The 20,202-nt window shown below is 53.1% G+C and overlaps 1 protein-coding gene and 1 long non-coding RNA gene across 2 annotated transcripts; both read left to right on the top strand.

Annotated features, from left to right (window-relative positions):
• The first annotated feature begins 2,084 nt into the window (after positions 1–2,084).
• SUCNR1 (succinate receptor 1) lies at positions 2,085–6,738 on the top strand. Its single transcript, XM_075506725.1, has 2 exons — positions 2,085–2,180; positions 4,356–6,738. The coding sequence occupies exons 1-2, from the start codon at positions 2,151–2,153 to the stop codon at positions 5,304–5,306; spliced, it is 981 nt and encodes a 326-aa protein (XP_075362840.1). The 5' UTR covers positions 2,085–2,150; the 3' UTR covers positions 5,307–6,738.
• Positions 6,739–15,184: 8,446 nt separating this feature from the next.
• LOC142412998 (uncharacterized) lies at positions 15,185–19,946 on the top strand. The gene is made up of 3 exons (XR_012776663.1): positions 15,185–15,271; positions 17,772–17,833; positions 18,440–19,946. It is a non-coding gene; the product is annotated as an uncharacterized LOC142412998 (long non-coding RNA).
• Positions 19,947–20,202: the final 256 nt, after the last annotated feature.

Raw genomic sequence — 20,202 nt, forward strand, 5'->3', positions numbered from 1 at the left:
TGGCGCGGTCTGCCCGAGAACCGGGGACACCCACCCCAGCGGTGCCCTGCCTGCGGCTGAAACATCCCTTGCTCTTGGGCATGACCTTCCCCAGCGAAGGGACCATCCCGGCCAGAGCGTGGTACAGTGCCGCTGTCACCGCTGTCACCTGGGCTTCTGCTGCGACCCCTGGGGCTCCTCTCCCGCCTGAGGAAGCCTCGCCCTCAAGTACACAAGCTGTACAAAGGGCTAACCCAGCAGAGGACAGCTTTTTTAGATACACTTAAAACATCGGAACTTAGCTCCAGTTTGTCTGTCCCCGGCGAGGGGGGAAGCAGCGGATCGGTGCCGCGAGGACGCACGGTGCCGCTGGGAGCCGGTCACCCAGCGCGGCAGCGCCGGCACCGCCCGTGTTTTCCAGACGCCCCACGCAATCAGAGTCCTGCATGCGTGGCCTGGTTTTGCTGGGACTGGACGGAGCACTTAGATGTCGGCATACGTGCGCGCGTTGCGGACGCGTGGCCGTCTGCTCGGGGCGCAGCAGCGGCTGGCTGGGTACCTGCAGCTGATTCTGAGCAAGCTGCCGTTAACAGGTGAATAAAGCACTTTTGGCTTGTTTACTAAAGGGGTGATTAGTAAGCCCCCCCAAACGCTGGGATTTTATTTTCCCTGCAAAGGAGGCCTAGCGACTGTACATGCAGCCCCACAGCCTGCGTACAGTGTGAAACGTTTTTTCTGTAGCAGGCTGAGAAGAGCTACGCTTCTTACACGAGCCAGGAAAGAAAGACTGATCCTTTTGTCTTCAGTCATTAATGTGCATTGACAGGTCACACAGCAGCAGCAGCTTTTGGGCTTGCTTGAAACCTCACTTGAAGCATGCTTACACACAGCAATAAAAGGTAAGTGGAAGTATACGAAAGCTTACGTTGCACAGTGCGGGATTTCCTAAAAATCTCCCCTGGATACAAACCTGCCCCCAGCAGTGGAAATCCCAGGCGGGGAGCGCCTCGCGTGTCGGCCGCGCAGCCACCCGGTCACCTTCGGCCCAAAACGCAGCTGAGGTTGCGCTCCTGCTCGTTTTTATGCGAGAAAACTGCAGCACGCTCACTTTCTTGTGCAACTATCGGCACTTCCAGCCAGGACACCCAGGCTGGGCACGCCCTGCCTCAAGACATTGAAACTTAATCTTTTATGGAGGGCCCTGGGGCTTCTGGACAGTGGAAGACAGTGGCCCACAGGTAAAACCACAATTAAAGCCACGCATAAAAACACTGCGCTATAGTTTGAAACCAAGAAATGATTTTTGTGCTGATATAAACCGGTTCAGGTGCGTTAGTGGCAGTCTAGCAGAGTCGTTTTGCATGAGCAGCGTTTATTCTCAAACTTAAAAACATAATAATATTACATAGCAATGATTAATAAACTATCAAGCTTTGAAGTGCTAAAATGTGTTACTGTATGAAAACTAAGTGCTCTTCTTTAGCGCTCTGCTTTAAGATAATTAAAATAAGCTGTTTTAATGGGTTTGCTAACTACAGGATGGCCCTGAGCTGCTGCACCCGCTGCGTCGATCTCCGAGCGTAACAGGAGAGACGGCGGTTGAAGAAGACTGGGTGTAATCGGGACGCGCGCCAGCAGCAGGCTTTGCCCTCCTGACGCCTCTGGGGATCTCTCGAGACGCGGGATGAAGAGCAGCACCCTCTCGCTCCTCGCGCCTCCGAGAAGCAGCGCCGGGCTCTCCACCTCGACGGCCGCTGCAGCCCGCCCAAGGCGAGTGCTTTGCACGGCGCCGTGCGCCCCGCGGCTCGCCGTGCCATCTGCGGGTCGCCCAAAGGGCACCGTCGCACCCGAAATCCTTTCCGGGGCCCCGCGCGCGGCAGGCGCTCACGGCACGCGCAGGCTCCCCGCGGCAGAGCCGCGGCCCGCCCCGGCCGGTTTCCAAACAGGGCTCCGCAAAGGGGAAGGTTTGTTTGCGCTCTCCTTGGCTCGGCACGCATTCTGCAGTACCTTCCTCCCACGAAAGCTGCCCCCGCGTCCCGCTCGGCCAAACAAATCTCTCCTTTGCCTTGACTCATTAATGATTGAATCACATGCAAACTAGGTTAAATGGCGAGCTGGTGCCGCGCTCCGGGGATCCCGACATTCTCGCCGACGCCCGGCCCGGAGTGCTGATGCGGAGGCAGCGCCCAGCCCTGGCGATGGTAAGGTGTCCTTGTCCCCCGAGAGCCGGCTTCTCGAGAAGACGCCCCTAGTCCTCTAGCGAGGCCGTTTCTGAACGAAGCCTTTAATTGTTTTACCCTGACTGCTTACTTCAAAATTGATTAATCAGTCTTTTTCGAATAACTGCCTAAATCAATGTATCTGTCAATACAGTACTTTTTAAATTATTGTTTGTATTTAAAGTGCTAATGTTAGTGCAGTGTTTTCTAGAATTAAAATGTCGCTAAAGCGTTGAGTTTCTTCTCAAGAGCCTGAACAGCCAGCGTTGGGCTAGGTGCTGCACATGAGGTTATTCTGACCAGAGCGAGCATCCATGGCTATATAATTTTTATCTCCTGCAGCACACAGTATAAGTGTAGATATTTGCTGGGTATAACTTTATGAAGTTTTGTATATGCTGTACTTTATTCTGTCTCACGATCTACCTTTAAAATGCAATACAGTGCTTTGAGAGCAGGGACCTATTAACAAACTCTAGACACCAAAACAATTCTGAAAACACTCAAAACAATTACGTGATTTGTGGAGACTGTCTTTAGCAGACTTTGTAGCAGTCACATTGCTGCTCATTCGGAGCTTAGAGTTAGCTTGATTTCAGTTTTAATCTAGATCCCGTTTGTCTAACATTTTGGTTTCCCCTGCTTTCTACTTGTTTTGCTAATATTTTGACCAAAGGCTCTTGCTAAAAGCTTGCTTTATCTTGCAGTTCCCCGGCGGGTGGGTGCGGGCGTCTTTGCCTGGGGAGGGAGAGGAGTGAGCACTCGAGAGCCCGCTCTATTTCTTTCCCCGTAGCATGAAAGCATTTTTTTAACCAGCCTTTAGAAAGAAAGCAAAACTTGTCCTCAGGCACACACACAGTTGGTGCAGCTTCCTAGAAAGCTTTGCTACTTCAAGAATACCAATGTGCTACTTACTTCCAAGCCGAAAGGAGAAGCGGTTTGTCTGGAGCCAAAGCGCAGATGAAATAGCAGCGTAGGAGGGGTGGCAGGGGTGCTGGCAGCCCTGCCGGGAGCTCTCCTGGCTGCACGCAAACAGCCACGCGTTTGCCAGCCCGGCGCTCAGCGTCGTCCCGGCAGGGCACGGCTTCTCCTCCTCCGGCTGCTCCGCGGGGCTGGGCTCGGGGCGCTGCGTGATACAGGGGGTGAGGGCTTAGCAGAAGCTATGAGCTGTTGTTACCTCGCTATTAAAATAGTCTAAAATATACGCTCATATACTAAAATATTCTAAAATGTATACTCGTGATACACGATTCGAGGGGACACTGTGGTTGAATAAATCATACGCAGTGTTCTCAGTTCCTAGGAGGTTTGCGAATCTGGCTTTGAAGGTGTTTTATCCTGATCTTGGCTCTGCTGTCCCCTTAACTACAGTAGCTTTCATACCAGCGAGGACTCAGCTGTAACTGAACCTTCCCTTCTTGAAAGGGCTTTTTGTAGAAAACAGAAGAGACGTGTAAAACCTCAGGAGCAGCAATGCCCTGTGCCTGCAGGAATGGCTCGGAAGTCCTCCGGCACGCCCGCCGTGGCGCGCAGGATACGCGCTTCATCCTCACGGGGCTTTCCGTGCAGTTCTGGTACCGAGGGACCGGCAAAACCGTACAAAGCGCACGATGAAGGGTTCGATTAATTTAATAAACACGTTCTCTCCTGACTTCTTAATGAATTCCAAGGAACGCTGGCAGAGCATGGCCGCGTTGCTGCTAATGAGTTCGTCCTTTATCAATCTTGCCAGCGGACTTCTGCTTTAGTGATGAGTGAGGAGATCACGGGACAGCGGTTGGGTAACAGGGAGGCAAATGACTTCCAGCAAGGGCTGTGACAAAGTGGTGACAGGCGAGTTTGACTTTCCCAGCCTCTGGTACTGCCCGGGCTTGGCCGAGTGGCAGCTGGCACGTTATGGCAGATGCCTTCAGGTGATGCTCTTAACTCCTCACACAGGTTTTTGCTCATGCAAGTTTTCGTCTTGCTCGGTAACTCTGGTCAATAGCTGAAAGTAGAAATCTTGTGTGTATCTTCAAGTTCAAGTCTCTGCTTACCACATAAGCTGTAAGGAAATAGCATGCTGTATTCACCTGTTACAGCAGCAACATATAAATAGCCATGCAATGATCTTTTATGAATTTTTGGTGTTGTGTTTTTTTTCTTTTGACTTTCCAGGCTGTGAACGGGACAGATGGCTGTTCGCTGATGAACAGAGTCCTCGAAAGATATTATCTTGCCCCCATGTACAGCCTTGAGTTCATTTTTGGCTTCACTGGCAACACCATTGCTGTGTTTGGCTATATTTTCTGCCTGAAAAACTGGAGAAGTGGAAACATCTACCTGTTCAATTTATCATTATCAGATTTATTATTTCTGTGCACTCTTCCAATACTCGTGAACAGCTACTCCAGAGATCAGTGGGCAAAGGGGAGCATCTTGTGCCACAGCAACAGATTCCTGTTGCACGCAAACCTGTACAGCAGCATCCTTTTCCTCACCGCTATCAGCATTGACCGATACATGCTCATAAAACATCCTTTCAGAGAACATTTTCTACAGAAGAGGAAAACGGCCCTTATCGTGTCTGTTGCCATATGGATCGGGGTCATCCTGGAACTGCTGCCTTTGATGTATTTCCTGGAGCCTGTAACGCCTACCAATAATTACCAGTGTCTCGATTACGCAAGCTCTGGAGACCCCGCTAAAAGCCTCATCTATAGCATGTTCCTGACTGTCTTTGGGTTCCTTATCCCTCTCGTGATGATGTGGTGCTTCTACACGAAGATGGTTCTTTTTCTTAAAAACAGGAGTGAGCAACTCAGTTCCCCCCTGACCCTTGAAAAACCTTTTACTTTAGTAGTCCTCACAGTGGTTATCTTCTCGTTGCTCTTTACTCCCTACCACATAATGCGCAATATCCGACTTGTTTCCCGAATACCAGCCTTGAACGTATCTCAGTGCACGCAGGACATCATCCAAATCATTTACATCATCACGAGACCCATCGCATTTTTAAATAGTGCCATTAATCCTGTTTTTTATTTCTTAATGGGTGACCGCTTCAGAGAGCTGCTGATGGCAAAAATAAGGCAGCTCTTGAGCAGGCTGACGACCACCAGCAAATGAACGAATAAGGAGACCTCTCGTAGCGGGAGACGGGAGGAAAATCTCTGAGGGAGAGCATTCACCAATGTACAGTGCCGTCTTTTAGATACCTTTATTTGTGCTATAGAATATGCGTGAGCTGATTGTGTTCCTCTAAGCGCACTCGTTCCCTTATTGTACAGGAGACCTCCTCTTGCTAATCTGACTCCAGCAAACCAGACGCGATGCTCGCTCACAACAGTACAGCGGGAAACCGTGCTCTCGTAGCAGGGTACGCCATGGCCTCTTAACATTGTAAATAAAAGCTCATTGTGGTAGTTCTTCGAGGGAAAATATGCTGCTCTGGGATGGCTTTCTGAGCCATAACTTGATGCTGGACTGGACCTAGGCTTGGATAAAATGTGCCAGGGGCACTAATTCACATGGTCAACACAATCTGGGGATCAGGGTTGGGTCGTCTTTGTAGAAGTGTTTGCAAACTCTGCCCCTCCTGGGAGGTTTGCCTTTCAGAGTGAATAACTGGGACAATTTACATCTCCAGCTGATTTGGCGAGGGCTGGCATCGCGGGTGTGGCAAAAAAGGAGGGTATGCAAATGGCTGGGTGGACGTTTTGGTGGCGTTGCCAGAAGGCGGCAGTGGCTAGGCTGCTGGTTGTGCGAGGAGTGCAGGGAGCCGTAACGTTTGGCTGCTGGTCTTAGAAGCATTTCGTGGAAGCGCTGAGACAGCAAAGATGCGTGCGTGTGCGCAGACAGGTTCTTTCACACGTTGATATTAAAGCTGGATTCAGCTTGCAGAAGTAAAAATAAGAAAATCTATCGTTTTAGTCTTAACTGAAATTTGCCTTTGTACGTCACCGGGACAGCTATGCAAGCCCATACTGGTGTTTTCGCAGTCATTTTTCAAAGTATAGATTTACTTAACTTTAATGTAATTATCTGCAAGTGCGAGCAGAATGTATAGCTTGAAGCAGAATTTGGACCTCACAGTTAGAACTCCATTAGCAGTTCCAGTAATGAAACGGGAGCTAACGAGGAGCCGGTTCTCTGCCTAACATCCCTGCAGAATTGTTGCAGCAGCAGAAGTTACTCTCCAATTGACGGACCTGACTTCAGAAATAAAGGGTGAAGAGATCGATGACGTAACACGCTAGTACGAGCTCGGGCTCGGGAAGGGCCTGCCGAGAGCACCGGCCGTGCCGGACGGAGCGTGGGCAGCAGCGTGGGCAGGGTGCGGGCAGCCCCCTCCTCTGCCTGAGTTCCAGCCGTTCCCAGCGAAGCCCGCGGCCGCGCTGCCCGGGCGCTCGCTGCTCCCCGCGGCGGGGAGGAAGGACTGCCGGTCCGGCTCATCAGAGACAACTTCGGTTCTGCTGTCTGAGGTGGTGTTCACCTGCAATACGCTTAAATGTTGCACTGATAACTGCCTGCCTGATAATAAACTGTGCATCCAGTTAAAAAAAAAAAAGCCTCCTTTGTGTCGAGAATTTTGTTTTATACGCCGTTCTCTGTAATGTCCGTGAAGCCGCTCTACCTGCCTTTCTCCTGCTAACGGTAAGACTCCAGAAGCCGGTGAGAAAAAGACTCATTTGGCTCAATTTGAGGGATAAAGTCGCTGCTTTCCTCTGCGAGAATCTCGCACGGAGACCCGTGCCGACGCTCCCCTGGGGTGCCGGGAGGCCGTGGCACGCGCTGGGTGCCGCGCCCAGGCAGCCCCGGGCCCGGCGGGGATCCCCGAGCGCGGGGCGATGCCGCCGCCGCTCCCCGAGGCGCTGCGGGAAGGGTTTTGCTGCCAGGTCGCGCCAGTCTCTGCTGCGCCGCTTCCCGAGAAGTTTGCCGTGGGAGGGCCGTCCTGTCCTGTCCCGTCCCCAGCAATGCTTCTGGCCAACGGCACCGCTCTCCGGTGGGGCCGGCGGCGGCTCCCACGCCGGGAGGGCACGGCTCGGGGGCTGGAAACAACAGCCGGGCCGCGCCGGCGGGGAGAGGGGAGCCCGGGGAGTGCTAACCACGGTTTTGGCTGGAGAGAAACGTGCGTAAATCCTTATTTTCTTCCCTCTGTTTGCTGTGTAATAAATCTTTACACATAAATCGCTAAATCGCTCTGTCAGTGGTAGAAAAAAGATCCATCATATGTGTTATGGCAGCACGGCCTGGGACAGATAAGGCTGCGCTTGAGTTTCCGTTCTAAATAGCTCCTGGTTTTAAGGACCATTGTACACAGCACCAGGAGGCAATAATTCACCCGGGTGTGACACTGCACGTGTTCAGCCCAACACAAACGAAGCTAAGAGCAGAATTTCCAAAAACGAGTCAAATATTCCCTTTTTAAAGTTGGAGTCTAACCCACTAAAGAGGAATTTTCTTCCAGGGAAAGCACCGCCCAGCAATAAACATTAAGCTGAAACACCTTTAGTAGACTTACCTTTGCCCTTTGCAATGGACAGAACAGGACTTTCCAAAGAAATGTTTATTTTCTAAAACCGCAGCTATTTGGGGCTTTTCTCTATCAGCTCAGTGGCTTCTTTTTCTTGTGAATGGGCTTATGTGGTTTTTGGTTTTTAAAATATGTACATAATCCCATAGCAGAAGTGGAAAGGCCGTGTACGCTCTGCCTGGACACGCTGTTCGTATTTAATTTTTTTCCCCGCGTTAGAGATTTGTGGCTGTCAGCTCCTACACCTGACCGTCTCTATTTGCTTTCACAGCCGCTGTCCATCTTGGGCTCGAGAGAGAACGTGAAAAGAGAAATTTTGCATTTTCGACACAAACCCGCTTTCTGGTTAGCCCGATTTCTTGTGCGCGTCTCGCGTAGGAACCTGCCAAACCAAACGCAACGCCTGTCGCTCCGCAACGCAACTCACTGCACCTTCTGGTCAGCCGGTCGCCTAGCAGAGTTATTCGTGAGGTCAGTGTAACAAAGCGGTGAACGCGGGAATGCCGCCCTCGGTTCAGTGTGCGATCCGCGCGGCGTTCCCGGGTTTACGTAGGCGACTCCCTGGCAAGAGGCTCGCCCTGGCTCCGGGTGCCCCCGCCCCAGGCCCGTCAGAGGCGATGCCCGTTGCGGGCAGTTTGCCACGTGCCCTTCTTCTCGGTAGTAGCGTTTCTCTTCTGGCGATTGCAGTTATCTCCACGGGGTACGGAAACGTCTTTCTTCACTTTCTGATGTCACGGGGTAGTTTCGCGGTACCAGCCATCCCTTTTTTCCTCCACGTGACGGCCGTACGTGCTGGGCGGTGAGGGGGCAGCAGCCCCCAGTCACGCAACTGCTGGTTCAGCCTCCGCGTCTCGGCTGCGGGTGGGAAAGCGGAGGGAAGGGGCCGCCAGGTGCTCGTTCGGGGCCCGCACCGAAGGCAGAGCAGGAAGGAAGGAGAAGGCAGAAGATAAATAAACCTTCCCTGCTAGCCGCTTTTCAGAAAAAAGCTTGTGCAATACTCGGCTCGCGTGGTGCTGGCAGCTCGGCCTCCCCCAGCAGCTGCGTGTGCAGACGTGCAGATGAAGACGGGCAGCTTCCCTGGGAGCGTCCGCATTGGTAATTTGAAAGGATCTATTTAATTAGGCCTGTATGAATCCGAAATGGTAAGCCACAGCCTACTTTTAATGATACTAGAAAACACATCTCTGCCCTTTCAGAGAGCACGCGGGATGGCCAGGCTTGTTGGGGAGCAGAGCTGACCCTGCCTGACGCTCGCCCCAGCTCATTCCTGCCCGTGGGTGGGCACGGCATGCTCCGAGGCAGGCGTGGGCACAGCATGCTCCGAGGCAGGCGCGGGCACGGCATGCTCCGAGGCAGGCATAGGCACGGCATGCTCCGAGGCAGGCGCGGGCACAGGATGCTCCGAGGCAGGCGCGGGCACGGGATGCTCCGAGGCAGGCGCGGGCACCACAGCCACGGCACAAGGGCACGGTCCTGTCACAGCATTATCAAAGCAAGGTCTGGTTTTCCCGGCAGCACACACTGGCAGCAATTCTGTTACTGCCAGGGAGGTGACTCTGGGCTCTTCGTATAAATCAGGAAGAAACTTACAGTTTTGCTTTTGGGTTTTTTTAGCCCAGAAAACAGTCGTGCAGAAGCTCAAGTTGCTTCAACACGTGGAAGGTCTGGGTTAAGATGTCCCCTCAAGGCTGAGTCTGCTGGAAGAGCAGGCGCTGCCCAGCAACATCCAGGCGTCACTGCCCTGGTCCTGCCGGCGCCCGGCCGGGGTCCGGCTCCGCTGCCCTGCCCAGGCTGGGACGAGGCTGGGACGAGGCTGGACAAGCCCCCGGGTGACAGGGCTGGAGCCACAGGCACGCCGGATGCCGCTGCCCTCTCCCACCAGAGATGCATCTGTACAGCACGTGGCATCCCATGTCTGGGTGATCGATGGCCAGGAGGTATTTCTCTTCATAAACAACATGTACTGACAGTTCTTACAGATTAATATGTTCAATTATTTGTGTTTCTGTCCATTGAGGGGAGCAGGGTCATCTGCTCCTTATTGAGTGCATCGAGTCACTAAGGATACCTGCCTGTGTACACACCGGTGTGGCAGTTACCCACACGGCTACTCCCCGTCGGCTTGGTACCCAGCAAGTAATCATCATCTCTACATATACGCCCTTTCTGTTAATATATACTATATATCCGTCATAAAAAGGGTGCAAAGTTAGGAACTAGTGCCTGTGCATCTGAGAGCCCAGCCCTACTTAACAGAACTCCCATAGGTTATATCAACTGTTTTTTATAATAGTGATGCTATTATTTCTCTAGTATGCGTGCTGATTGTATCATGGCACACGAAATTTTAAAAGACGGAGGCTAGCTAATTAGAAAATTGGTTATTAATTAATGTAGCTGAAACTCTGAAGGACTGCAATAGCTCTACCTTACGCAGAAGCAGGCTGGCAGCTGTTAAGCTCAGGTTTGTTTCTATGCAATTAAACCGCAAGAAGAGTACTAAAAAATCCCATCAGCAGTTCCCCATGCAGAGGCAGCACCAAGCGGCTGCCGGGGGCCAGCCCTGCCGCCCCAGCGGGCTCCGAGGGCCACGGGGTGAGCGGGGCCAGGCTCAGCTGGGCGCGGGCTCCGTGCCCCGCATTTCCCCGCTGGACCCAGCTCCTGCAGCCCAACCCAAAACCTGCTTTCGGTTCCCACAAACGAGCGGGATCTGGAGCCGCAGAACGAGAAACCAGAACTATTTGCGTGCCCTGACTAAGCGAACGACACCCCGAGGGCTCGCTTCCTTCCCGGAGAGGAGGACAAGCCCCGGAGCTGGCACCTTCCCTGGCCAGGCTCAGCACCCTTCCCTGCGCGCCGGGTCCCTCGGGGCTTGGGCTGGGCTCTGCCCTTTCAAGCTCCCCCAAGGGCAGACCCGCGCCGGCGCCCTCCTGTCCAGCTGAAAGGCCGATGTCTCAGCTGTAACAGAACCGGCAGCGGGTAATGTTTGCCTCTACAAACAGCGTGCTGAAACCCCTGAAACCATTGTGAGACTCAGGATTATACGTCCCGATGCTTTTGAAAACTGCCTTTCGCAGCACTACCTATTGTACAGGTTTGCAGCACCTACAGATCCAGGCAGTATGGAAAACCAACATCTGAGATTTCTCGTGGCAGATACCATTTCCCATTTCAAACGTTTTTGCCAAAATTCCACACGGGTGACAGTTGGTTTGTGTCTCGTATTGCCGTGTTCAACGTTTCCTTCTTTTTCACGTCTGCGCTGCGGATGCTGTGCTCCAGCAGTTGGATGTGTGGGCCACCTAAGATGCAGGAAGGGGAACTCAGATTTTATTGGCCATTTATTCTAAGACCAGCTGTTGTTTAATCCTAGGAAATATTTTCTGTTTAATAATACAAAAATACGGGTAGCTCGGGGTGGAAGGGACCGCAGACCACCTAATCCAGCCTCCTGCTCCAAGCAGGAGGTCAGACCCGTATACCCACAGTAACCGTGAATGGCAAGTCTGGCTTCACTCTGCGTAACGAATTAGATCCACAACGGAGAGAGACGTATAGCCAAAATAAAAATCCATGTTATTTATACGACTAAGTCGTAGAACCAATCTGTTCAGAAGGAAAGAAGACAATGAATTATAAATATTAAGCAGTACAGACTAGTTCCTTCTAGAAGGAAGATGTAGCAAAGGACATTCATACTGTGTACATCACCAGTGTCAGAAAACACAGGAGCGGGGGAGAGCTGGCAATGATCATACTAAACTGCAGGTATAAAGTAAAGCCACACAGTAAGAAACCTTTTGTACGTGCACCGAAGCTCAGAGCTTTGCCCTTGCTTTTAACTGCGCCAGGTCTAAGAATGAGCCCGTGCCCAGCTCAGACTTGCTCGGTAAAACCGGCACCCCAGAGCCGAGCTCTTCGTGCTCTCCTGTGGCTGAACGGCAGCATTGCAGCAGCTTGCTGGGCCATAGAGCAAAGAGAAAAAAGGGAGTTTAATAACCTCTTAGGAACCCTACTTCTGAGTCTGGTTTTATCCTGATTATACGATATTGGTTAATATAAAAAATTGATTTGAACCCTTTCGATAATTCAAAATTGTGCTGTGTGCAGCTCCTGCATCGCCTAGCCCAAGGCGAGCGTCGCAGCGGCGGCAGCAGCAGCAGCAGCAGCAGCAGCAGCAGCATACTCCTCTCCGCTGCCGCCCCCGGTTCCCTTCAGCTCGCTGCTCTGGTCTCTGACGCGGCTGCAGCAGGCCTACACTGTCTTCTCTTGGACTTCATAAAAGCCATTCCCTTTAGCTTGGGAGCTCCTCGACAGAACCCAGACACCTTGGGTGATCTTAAGACCTGCTGGGCTCTGGTTCCTTTCACCTTCTGAGATAATCCGGGTTTGTCCCTTTGATTTAGCGGCAGTCTCTAAAATCCCCATCTACTTCCATTTCCCCAAACTAGCGAAAATTCTGATCGTTACACGTTTTACTATGGTGCTTCTGGTCTTGCAATTAAAAATAGCAAAAATGTGACAAAAAAGGATCCCTTACAGAAATTATCTCAAAAATGGATAAATAGTCTGTAGCATCCGGCTAGAAAAACATGAAAGGTTCTTTCCAAAGCGGCTAATATTCGAGGACCGTTTTCCTCCCTCCCAAGTTACTCTCTGCAGATGGGCCTGTTCTGCTTTCAAGGGGCAGGTCCCAGGGCCTTTGCATGAACCGGTCGCGTCCCCCTTCCAGGCGAAACGCATAATTCTGTAAAAACCACCCCAAGGTAACGGCGCTGCTCCCCCGCCCCGGTGCCGTGGCCTTCCCAGCTCTGCGACCCCTCGCAGGCTTTTGACTTTGTTTTGTGTGTCCCGGGTGACATTAAGATAAAAACCTCGATGTTAAAATTACGTATGCGTGCTCCTCTCTGCCTAATTCTCCTCCTGAGTAGCAGACAGACAAATGTAAATAAAAGAACCCAACCCAAAGCACGAGCTCTCCTGAGGGCTGTATTTCACCTAGGCTGGGCTAAGTGGGGCTGAGCCGGGGTGCAGGCACGGGGTAAGCGTGATGGGCTGTCGGCGCGGGTCCTCCCGGGGCCGAGCCACGCGATGCCCCGTCACTGCCGCGGCCGTGGCCCAACGCTGCCGCCGCCCCGGCCGCTCCCTGTGCCGTCCGGTGCCGGCCATCCCCCGCCCCACTGGGGACGTGGGCACCAGCACGGGCTGGACACGTGCGCGCTGGGCTTCGGTTCGGGTCCAGCTGGGGTTTTTTTGGTTTCATTTTGTTTTGTCTTCCCTCATTTTGGGTGGGGACAGAAAACTCGGCCTCCAGAAGAACAGGAATTCAGCTGTGAGTCAGACCGAAAATAGTCCAAGTATGCTTCGGTGGCAGTAAGCAATCTAAAAATAAACGTTCCTTGCGACGAGCAGTGCTGGGTACGGCAAGGGGTCGGGCCGCAGCACCGGGCGCCCTCAGCTCTCCCCAGCGCAGCGGTGCGCTCCGAGCCCGGCCACTGCTTTAACCACTGCTTTAACCACTGGTTTTAGGCACCTGACGTGTCATTCTGAAAAAGGGAGAGTTGCTTTCCAGGAGACGCCTGGTTTTCGGGGAAGGAGCTGCGGGAGCAGGACCCGCCTTTAGAGGGAAACCACAGCCCGGCTCCAAACCCACCTGTCAGAGCAGCGGGCTGAAAAATGCACGAGTGTATTTTTTATTCATGCAAAACCCAAGCAAATCCCAGCTGCTCTGCAGCCCGGAATATGTAAAATGTCCTACAATGTTTTTTCTGACATTTAGAGGGAATTTCCAGGATTTGCCGTTGTGCCCGTCGCTTCTTGCCCTGTCCGTGCCCAGGCAGTGCCGCTCCCCGGCACACCTGCACTGGGGACAGGAACCCCGCTGCTTTCCCCGCCAGCTCTCCAGCAGCGCTCTGTGCCAAGGCAGCTTCTGCTCTGCGTTACTGCAATAATTATTTATAAGAATATCTTTCCAGAAGAACAGGATTGCCCACAGGCTACCGCAGTGGCTGTGGGCCTAGTGCCGTGCCACGCGAAGGCTGGCTGCCTGCAAAGTCAGAAAAAGCCCTGGAAGCTGGAAATGAGCTCCCCGGTCAGCTGCAGCGTCCCCGTGCCGTGCGTGTGCCTGCTCCCGGCTGCGCCCGCCGGCCAGGCTCCCTTCGCTGGTGCTGCCCAGAGAGGTGGTGGGGTCACCATCCCCGGAGGAGTTCAAAACACGTGTAGACGTGGCACTTGGTGTAGACGTGGCACCTGGGGACACGGTTTAGTAGGCACGGAGGTGTTGGGCTGACGGTTGGACTCGATGATCCAAGAGGGCTTTCCCAGCCTCAATGGTTCTGTGGTTCTATGCTGGCACCCTTCTGCGCAAGGTCACAGCAGTGTATTCCTGACAGGTCTGGTACAGCTGGGCAGCTTCAGCTTTTTAACTACTGACGTTGATAGCGATGGAGATTCAGCTGGCTTTTGCTTGTTTTCAATTTGGTTTCCACTTTCTAAAAACATCGAAGCCAAATAATCTTCCTGAAGCCCAGGAGGAACTTAATTCTTTAAGAGAGGCTGTAAGCCAGCCAAAGGCACTCCTTTGTTTCAGTGTTATCACCTCAGCCGTGCCCCGAGGTCTGTGCACGGCATCTGAAGCGTGCAGTAAAACGCATGCTGAAGCGCTTGCCTTCCTACGTATTTGTTCAAAGCAGCTTTATAGCAAGCGATGGGCAACACGGGTCTGGCCTAAACGCGTGAGCGCCCTGAGGACAGGACGCTGCAGGTGACTGATGTCACGGGCAAGGTGGCTGTTAGACTCATCTTAATTCTTTTTACTTTTCCATGTCTTATCTTGATTCTGATCCACATAAGTGGAGCCGGACATTTAACCGCTGCTTTTGACTCACGTTGTCCATTCCTGCGCTCTTACTTCACTTCCTGACGCGGTCGCGTAAGAATGGCAGGATGGGAAGTCTCGTGAACAACCTTCCAGTTGAAACAATTAAGTCATTTGATAAGTAAAAGCAATTCAGCACCTTGCATACTGACTTTTGAAATAAATGCTGCGCTCGCAGCTACCGTAAGGCTTGATCTTGCAAATTCTTTTCGCTTCCTGGAGACCTGCTTTGTTTTGGCGAGTGCTGTTGAGGCGCAGGCAGCGCGTCCCACCTGCTGCCGGCTCGACTCCTTCTCGCTGAGGGGAAGGATGGAGACCGTGCCTCGCGCGGCCCAGCTTCTCGAGCACCTGGAGGCCGCGCGCCGCAGGTGCTGCTCTGCAACCCCCCCGGCCAGGCGAGGAAGCGCCGGGGCGGGGGGCTGGGGAGCGTCCCGCTGCCCGGGCGAGGGGCCGGGGGTGCCAGCAGCGCCGACGGGCGGAAGAGGGGACGGACCCGCCTGCCCCAGGGGCCGGGGGCTCCCCGCCGGGCAGGGCGCGGCCGCTCGGCAGGGATTAAATAGGAAGCGCGATGCGGGCTGCCCCTTTGCACGAGGACCCACGCCGCCCGCAAGCTGCGGGTGCTGGGCGGGAGCACCCCGAGGGCCGAGCCAAGGGCACATGAAGAAAGAGCCAGCCGAAAAGGTAAAATGAGATTACATTTCTCAGATGGCTTTTTCTAACTAAATAATAAACTGCAGCAGAAAATTTTACTGCTGAATGTGGCGTTGCTTGGGAAAGCCTTGTTAGATGATCTGCTGGAGAGACAAAGCTATAGGAGCGTTTTGTGTGTTGTTGGGCTGTGGTGTGAGCCATGGGATGGCAACGCGAGTTGCTGTAGAGAAACAAAGCGACCCAGTTTGGTTTATCTGGCAACAGAAATATATATTTGGTGTTCACGCGGCAACGTGAAGGGGAACCGGTCTTTGCTGAGATGCTCTCTGCGACACAAGCGGGGGGATTGTGAAATGCGGCACGCGAAAGCGGGGTTGGCATACAGGGCCCGTGGTCTTCTACAGGTGGGTACTGCTGGCTGAGTCAAGACTTTGCTGCATCAGCCCTGCGCGATAGCTCAGGCTGTTCCCTCAAAGGCATCCTCTCCTTAACGTCGTCCTGAGGAAACGCGACGGAAACCGTAAGGCCGTTACTCTTCCAACGCTACATCAAAACGTTAACCAACTTTAGACGAAGCGGCCTTGCAGCGGATGAGAAGGACTGGAGGCGGCCGGTCCCTGCTAGGCGGCCCACGCCCTCCAGCAGCTGGACACCAGGGAGGAACGTGAGAAACACCGTTCTGGCACGCGCGCCGTCGGCCCCGCTCTGAGCTGGGGATCGGCTCTGCCGCTCTCGCTGCCCTTGCGCGCGGCAGGAAAAGGAGCCCGGGCGCAGCGTCCCTGCCTGCCGTCCTGCGGCCGAGCGGGGTCAACAGAGCTGCTGCCCGAGGGGATGCTCTCACGCCGGGGTGGCAAGAGGAGCGGCGTCTAAGGAATAATTTTACTGGTCAGACGCGGCAGCAGCGGTTCAAATGCCGTATTTTCTGTCACTATATCTAGCCCCAAAAGCTATCGCCGTGCCCGACGAGTGCAACGTGCCTAGGTAGGACGGTACGGCTCGCAGTAGTGGCTTTGCAGCCTTTCCAAACTGCTGGTCGCTGTTAACGTCTCTGTCGGTGGAGAAATACGCAGGTGCAGACGCTTCTCCCTAAGGGGCGGTTTGGCAGTATCTGCTTTTGGGCTTTTCTCTCGATTCTGTCTACGTGTGCTTGCCTTGTGTAAATCTCTGGCTAGGCTGAGAGCGCTTTGGGCTCAGAAGCGAGGCTGGAGGAAGCGGCGGCGTGAAGGCAGGGGTTGGTGTTTCTGCCGAGCAGGAGGGGCCGTTCAGCCGCCCACCGGAGTGTCCGGGCTGCGGGGCGACGGAGAAGCCCCTGGAGGAGCGCTCGGCCTCTGCTTGCGTTGCTCCCTGAAAACACTTGACATAACGACAAGATAATCTAGATCTGGCTAATCTCCTGTGTAATTATTTCGTATCGACGCAACAGAAACCGCTCTTTGATGTTCTCTAATGACACGCTTAAACTGTTAACCTGCTAACTTGAATAATGCTGCCTACTCGTGATGCTGAGAACTGAAAAAGCTAAAAGTGACTGTAATTCTTAGGAACCAGGTTTGAGTTATAGGGGTTGACAATAAAAACTGCTGAGGTTCAGCAAAGAGATCGATTCTGTGCTGATTACTTGGCTTCTGCTGGGACATGGAGAAGCTGAAGTGGCTGTGCAAGTGCAGCTTTTGGGGATGTAAAAGGTGCAATAGTCAGTTATGTTTAAGGGCACCTAAAGTACTTTTTTCTTTGAAAATGCTAACCCTTTACAATAGCGGCGAGGATGACTTAAACTTGCAGGACTTTGTTCAGTACAGATTTCTCCACTCAATTTAGGCAGAAAAGAATGTCTAAGTTGAGTACTTGTGGAAGAGCTGGGGCTTTCTTCCCTTGTGCAGAATAAGATGCTGAAATCTGCTGTTTCTTTATGTAGCATGTTGTGATACTATTTGATGTAAAGTAAGATTTTAGAGATTTATTCCTTCCAAGATGTACCTGTAACCGTTAAGCCCGCTCCTCTGCCAGGCTGTGCGTTCGTCCCGGCGGCTGAGCGGCCCCAGGACGGTGCAGCTGATGGCACCTGGAAGCGCAGCCGGTGCCACGGTTCCGCGGCAGCGGGGCTGGCCACCGCAGCCGGCTTCCGGAGCGCGCTGAAGTCAATCCAGAAACTGGTGTAGCATGAGCTAGCGTCAGAGAAACTTGTCTGGGGTTTGATGACAATGTGAATTTGACAATACCAAATTTTGATACCTAGATATGTTTTCAGAATATTTCAGCGTCCTGCCTTCCTTCGCCTCTGTTAGGAGAGTACCTGGCAAAAGAGTGCCCGGGTGGTGCTGGCAGAAGAAAAGGCTTTTGTGCACGGGATGCAAGTCTCAGGTGTAAAACTGAGCTCAAGTGCGTTTTGGCTGCAAATGCTTAAAATGGACCATAAATGCCAAAATCAGTAAATTAAGCATTGACCTATTACTGTATTGGCTCTTCCATGATTTATCATCTGACGTGGATTCAGAACATCCTTGGCTATTGACCTTTCTTTTCCTTTTAGTGATGCGTCATCGATTTATTTTTAAAACACTGGCTTTTGCGTATTGCAGCATACCTCGGTGAGTACCTGAGAAGATGACGGAGTCACTTGTGCGTACGTGTCGTGTAGCCGCACGGCTTTAAGGACAGCACTGGCCGCTGCAGCAGCGATGCCATTATCGACCCTGCTTGCGGCTCTCGGTGCCAGCCCCAGCTGCCCCGCTCCTTGCTTTCCAGCTGCTTTCATGCCCCCGCACTCGTAGCCGTTGCAGAACAGGCGATGCCCGTGCCGGGGGGTCTGCAAGTCGCCGGGCGTCCTCCCCCCGGCCCTGGGGACCCCTCTGCAGGCCCGATGGCAGCGCCGAAACGTCTCGCCTGTGCCTGGGAGGGGAGACGCGGAGGTTGTAATAAAAGCTACGGGGAAAGAATACGTCGGTAATGAGAGACCGTCACCTAGGCTGAGCGGCTGTGGCACTGCAGCTTCTTGGGAAGGTACTGTCATGGATACAGGGAACGGGAGCAGAAAGGAGTAGCCATTTCCGTGGATTGACTTTGACTTTGAGGAATCACTTTAAAAAAATCTGTCCTGGGAAACGTTTAAGTATTTAGAGTGACTCATTTGAGTGGAGGGCGAATGCCGTTCAGTGTGCCCGTAAGCCCAACACTTGCCTTTTTTCTTCCCTTGGACAGCACTTTCCCCTGAGCCTGAGCCCAGGAGCTGCTCCCCGGGGGTGAGGACGTGTTTTGCCGGTGGGACTCCGGGAACGAGAGCCTTGGGCTGAAGCACGTCGCCAAACCTGGTTCCACTTGTGTGCCATTAGTGATACCCGCAGCGTGTCGGATCTCGGCTAGCAGGGAAGCGTGCGTTCAGTACCCGCTTGATTTGCTTGCTGTGTGTACCAACCTACGCAACTTTCTTTTGAGCTTACTTCAAATGGGAGAAGTCATCGGGGCACACAAACTGGGTTTGTTGGGCTTGTCTGACACCGCGTCAGGAAGCGGGAAAATTCATCATCACCTTCAATAAACTGAATGTGCAGACGATGGAATTCTAAAGCAAGACTGAGAAACAATATCAGGCTGGAAACCCTTGACTGAAAATGTGCTAGTGAGCGATATTCCTGTTTGTGTGAGCAGCTGAGATTGAGCAAATCAAACGCTTTAAAGGCTGTGGGTAGCTCCGACGGCCGGTGTGTGCTCTTTCCATGTTTCGTCAAGACTACCTTGTGACTTTGAAAACGTGACAGTGACCGTAGCAAAGCAGAGGAGATGCCTGAGCAGACGGCAAGGGCATGGGATAAGGAAAATATACGTCATGTACGGGAAATGCAGATGAGGGTTCAGATCTTCGTTTCGGCGCGTTACAGGACATGCAGAGCATCGCTCCCGGGGCTGGGAGCTGTCAGGTAACGTCGGCATTGACCGGCATTTCTAGGGCGTTTGTGCCCCCCTTCACCTGCTGACACACCTCATCCTTATCCTTCCCCGCGAGCCTACAGCTTAGGCTGAACTTGCAAAGACATCTGAAATTTTGAAAGTGAGCCGTTTTTCTGTTATTTGTAGAGGTAACTAAGTGTTGTTTGAATTTGAAAGCCGCTAGAAGCAGCTGGGGTCAAACAGCACCAGATTTGGTTGGATTAGTGAGTACTGACATACCTAAGCGTGAGGCGTGTTTTGTTTCGATATCATTGAAGGAATTTGCTAATATTCATGCCTGAAATTTGGGAACAAGTTACTGTATTTTCAGATCAGCCCTGTGAAGTCTTTTTTTTTTTTTTTTTTTGTTTGCATTGGAAGTAAAGTGTGGCTATTCACTGTGCTGTAAATGAAGCAAAAACTGGTATGCCAGCGTGCCCCAGGGGCGGGCAGGCCTCAGTGCCGTATTGTAACCGGAGGACTGTTATAAAACCTGATTTAAAAACCTTTTGTGGCCAATGTGACCTTTAATATCCCCTGTTACGACCAGCAGCGTTGCAGGAGAGATGCTTAGGAGTCAGGAAAACGAAGTGACCCACCAAGCATTTGTTACCCAGCTCATTTAGCAGCTCCCCGCTCTTGTTATCCCTTCCCTTCTGCTGGTTTAACTACCTGGTGGTAATAATTTGTCGCTTTTCATTTTTTCTTCCCGTCAGGCTTTTGGGCGCGTGCGTGCCGAGCCCAGCCCTGGCCGGTCCCCGGCCCTGCGCAGCCGTGGAGAGGGCCCACGCACCGGCCCCCGCCCGCGCCCGCTCTGGGGCTGACCCCCAGCACGGTTGGGGTCACCCTGCGGGTAACCGTGCCGCAGCAGGGCGGGGGAACCCTGGCGTCACCGGGCGCCCTTGTCTGGGGCGGATCGCGCCGGCAGCTCCGGGTTTGGGAGCAGCAACGTCAGCCGGCGCTGTCAGAGGAGGGGTGGGGGGCGACGCCCAGGCCGGGCACAGCGTGGGGCGCGGCCGCCGCTGGACGCGCACATC

Source organism: Mycteria americana, chromosome 7 (assembly GCF_035582795.1).
Source record: "Mycteria americana isolate JAX WOST 10 ecotype Jacksonville Zoo and Gardens chromosome 7, USCA_MyAme_1.0, whole genome shotgun sequence".
Classification (NCBI taxonomy): domain Eukaryota; kingdom Metazoa; phylum Chordata; class Aves; order Ciconiiformes; family Ciconiidae; genus Mycteria; species Mycteria americana.

Coding starts and splice junctions, on each gene's coding strand:
- SUCNR1 (XM_075506725.1), top strand. CDS start 2,151: ATGCGGAGGCAGCGCCCAGCCCTGGCGATG. Junction 2,181..4,355: donor AGCGCCCAGCCCTGGCGATG/GTAAGGTGTCCT, acceptor TTGACTTTCCAG/GCTGTGAACGGGACAGATGG.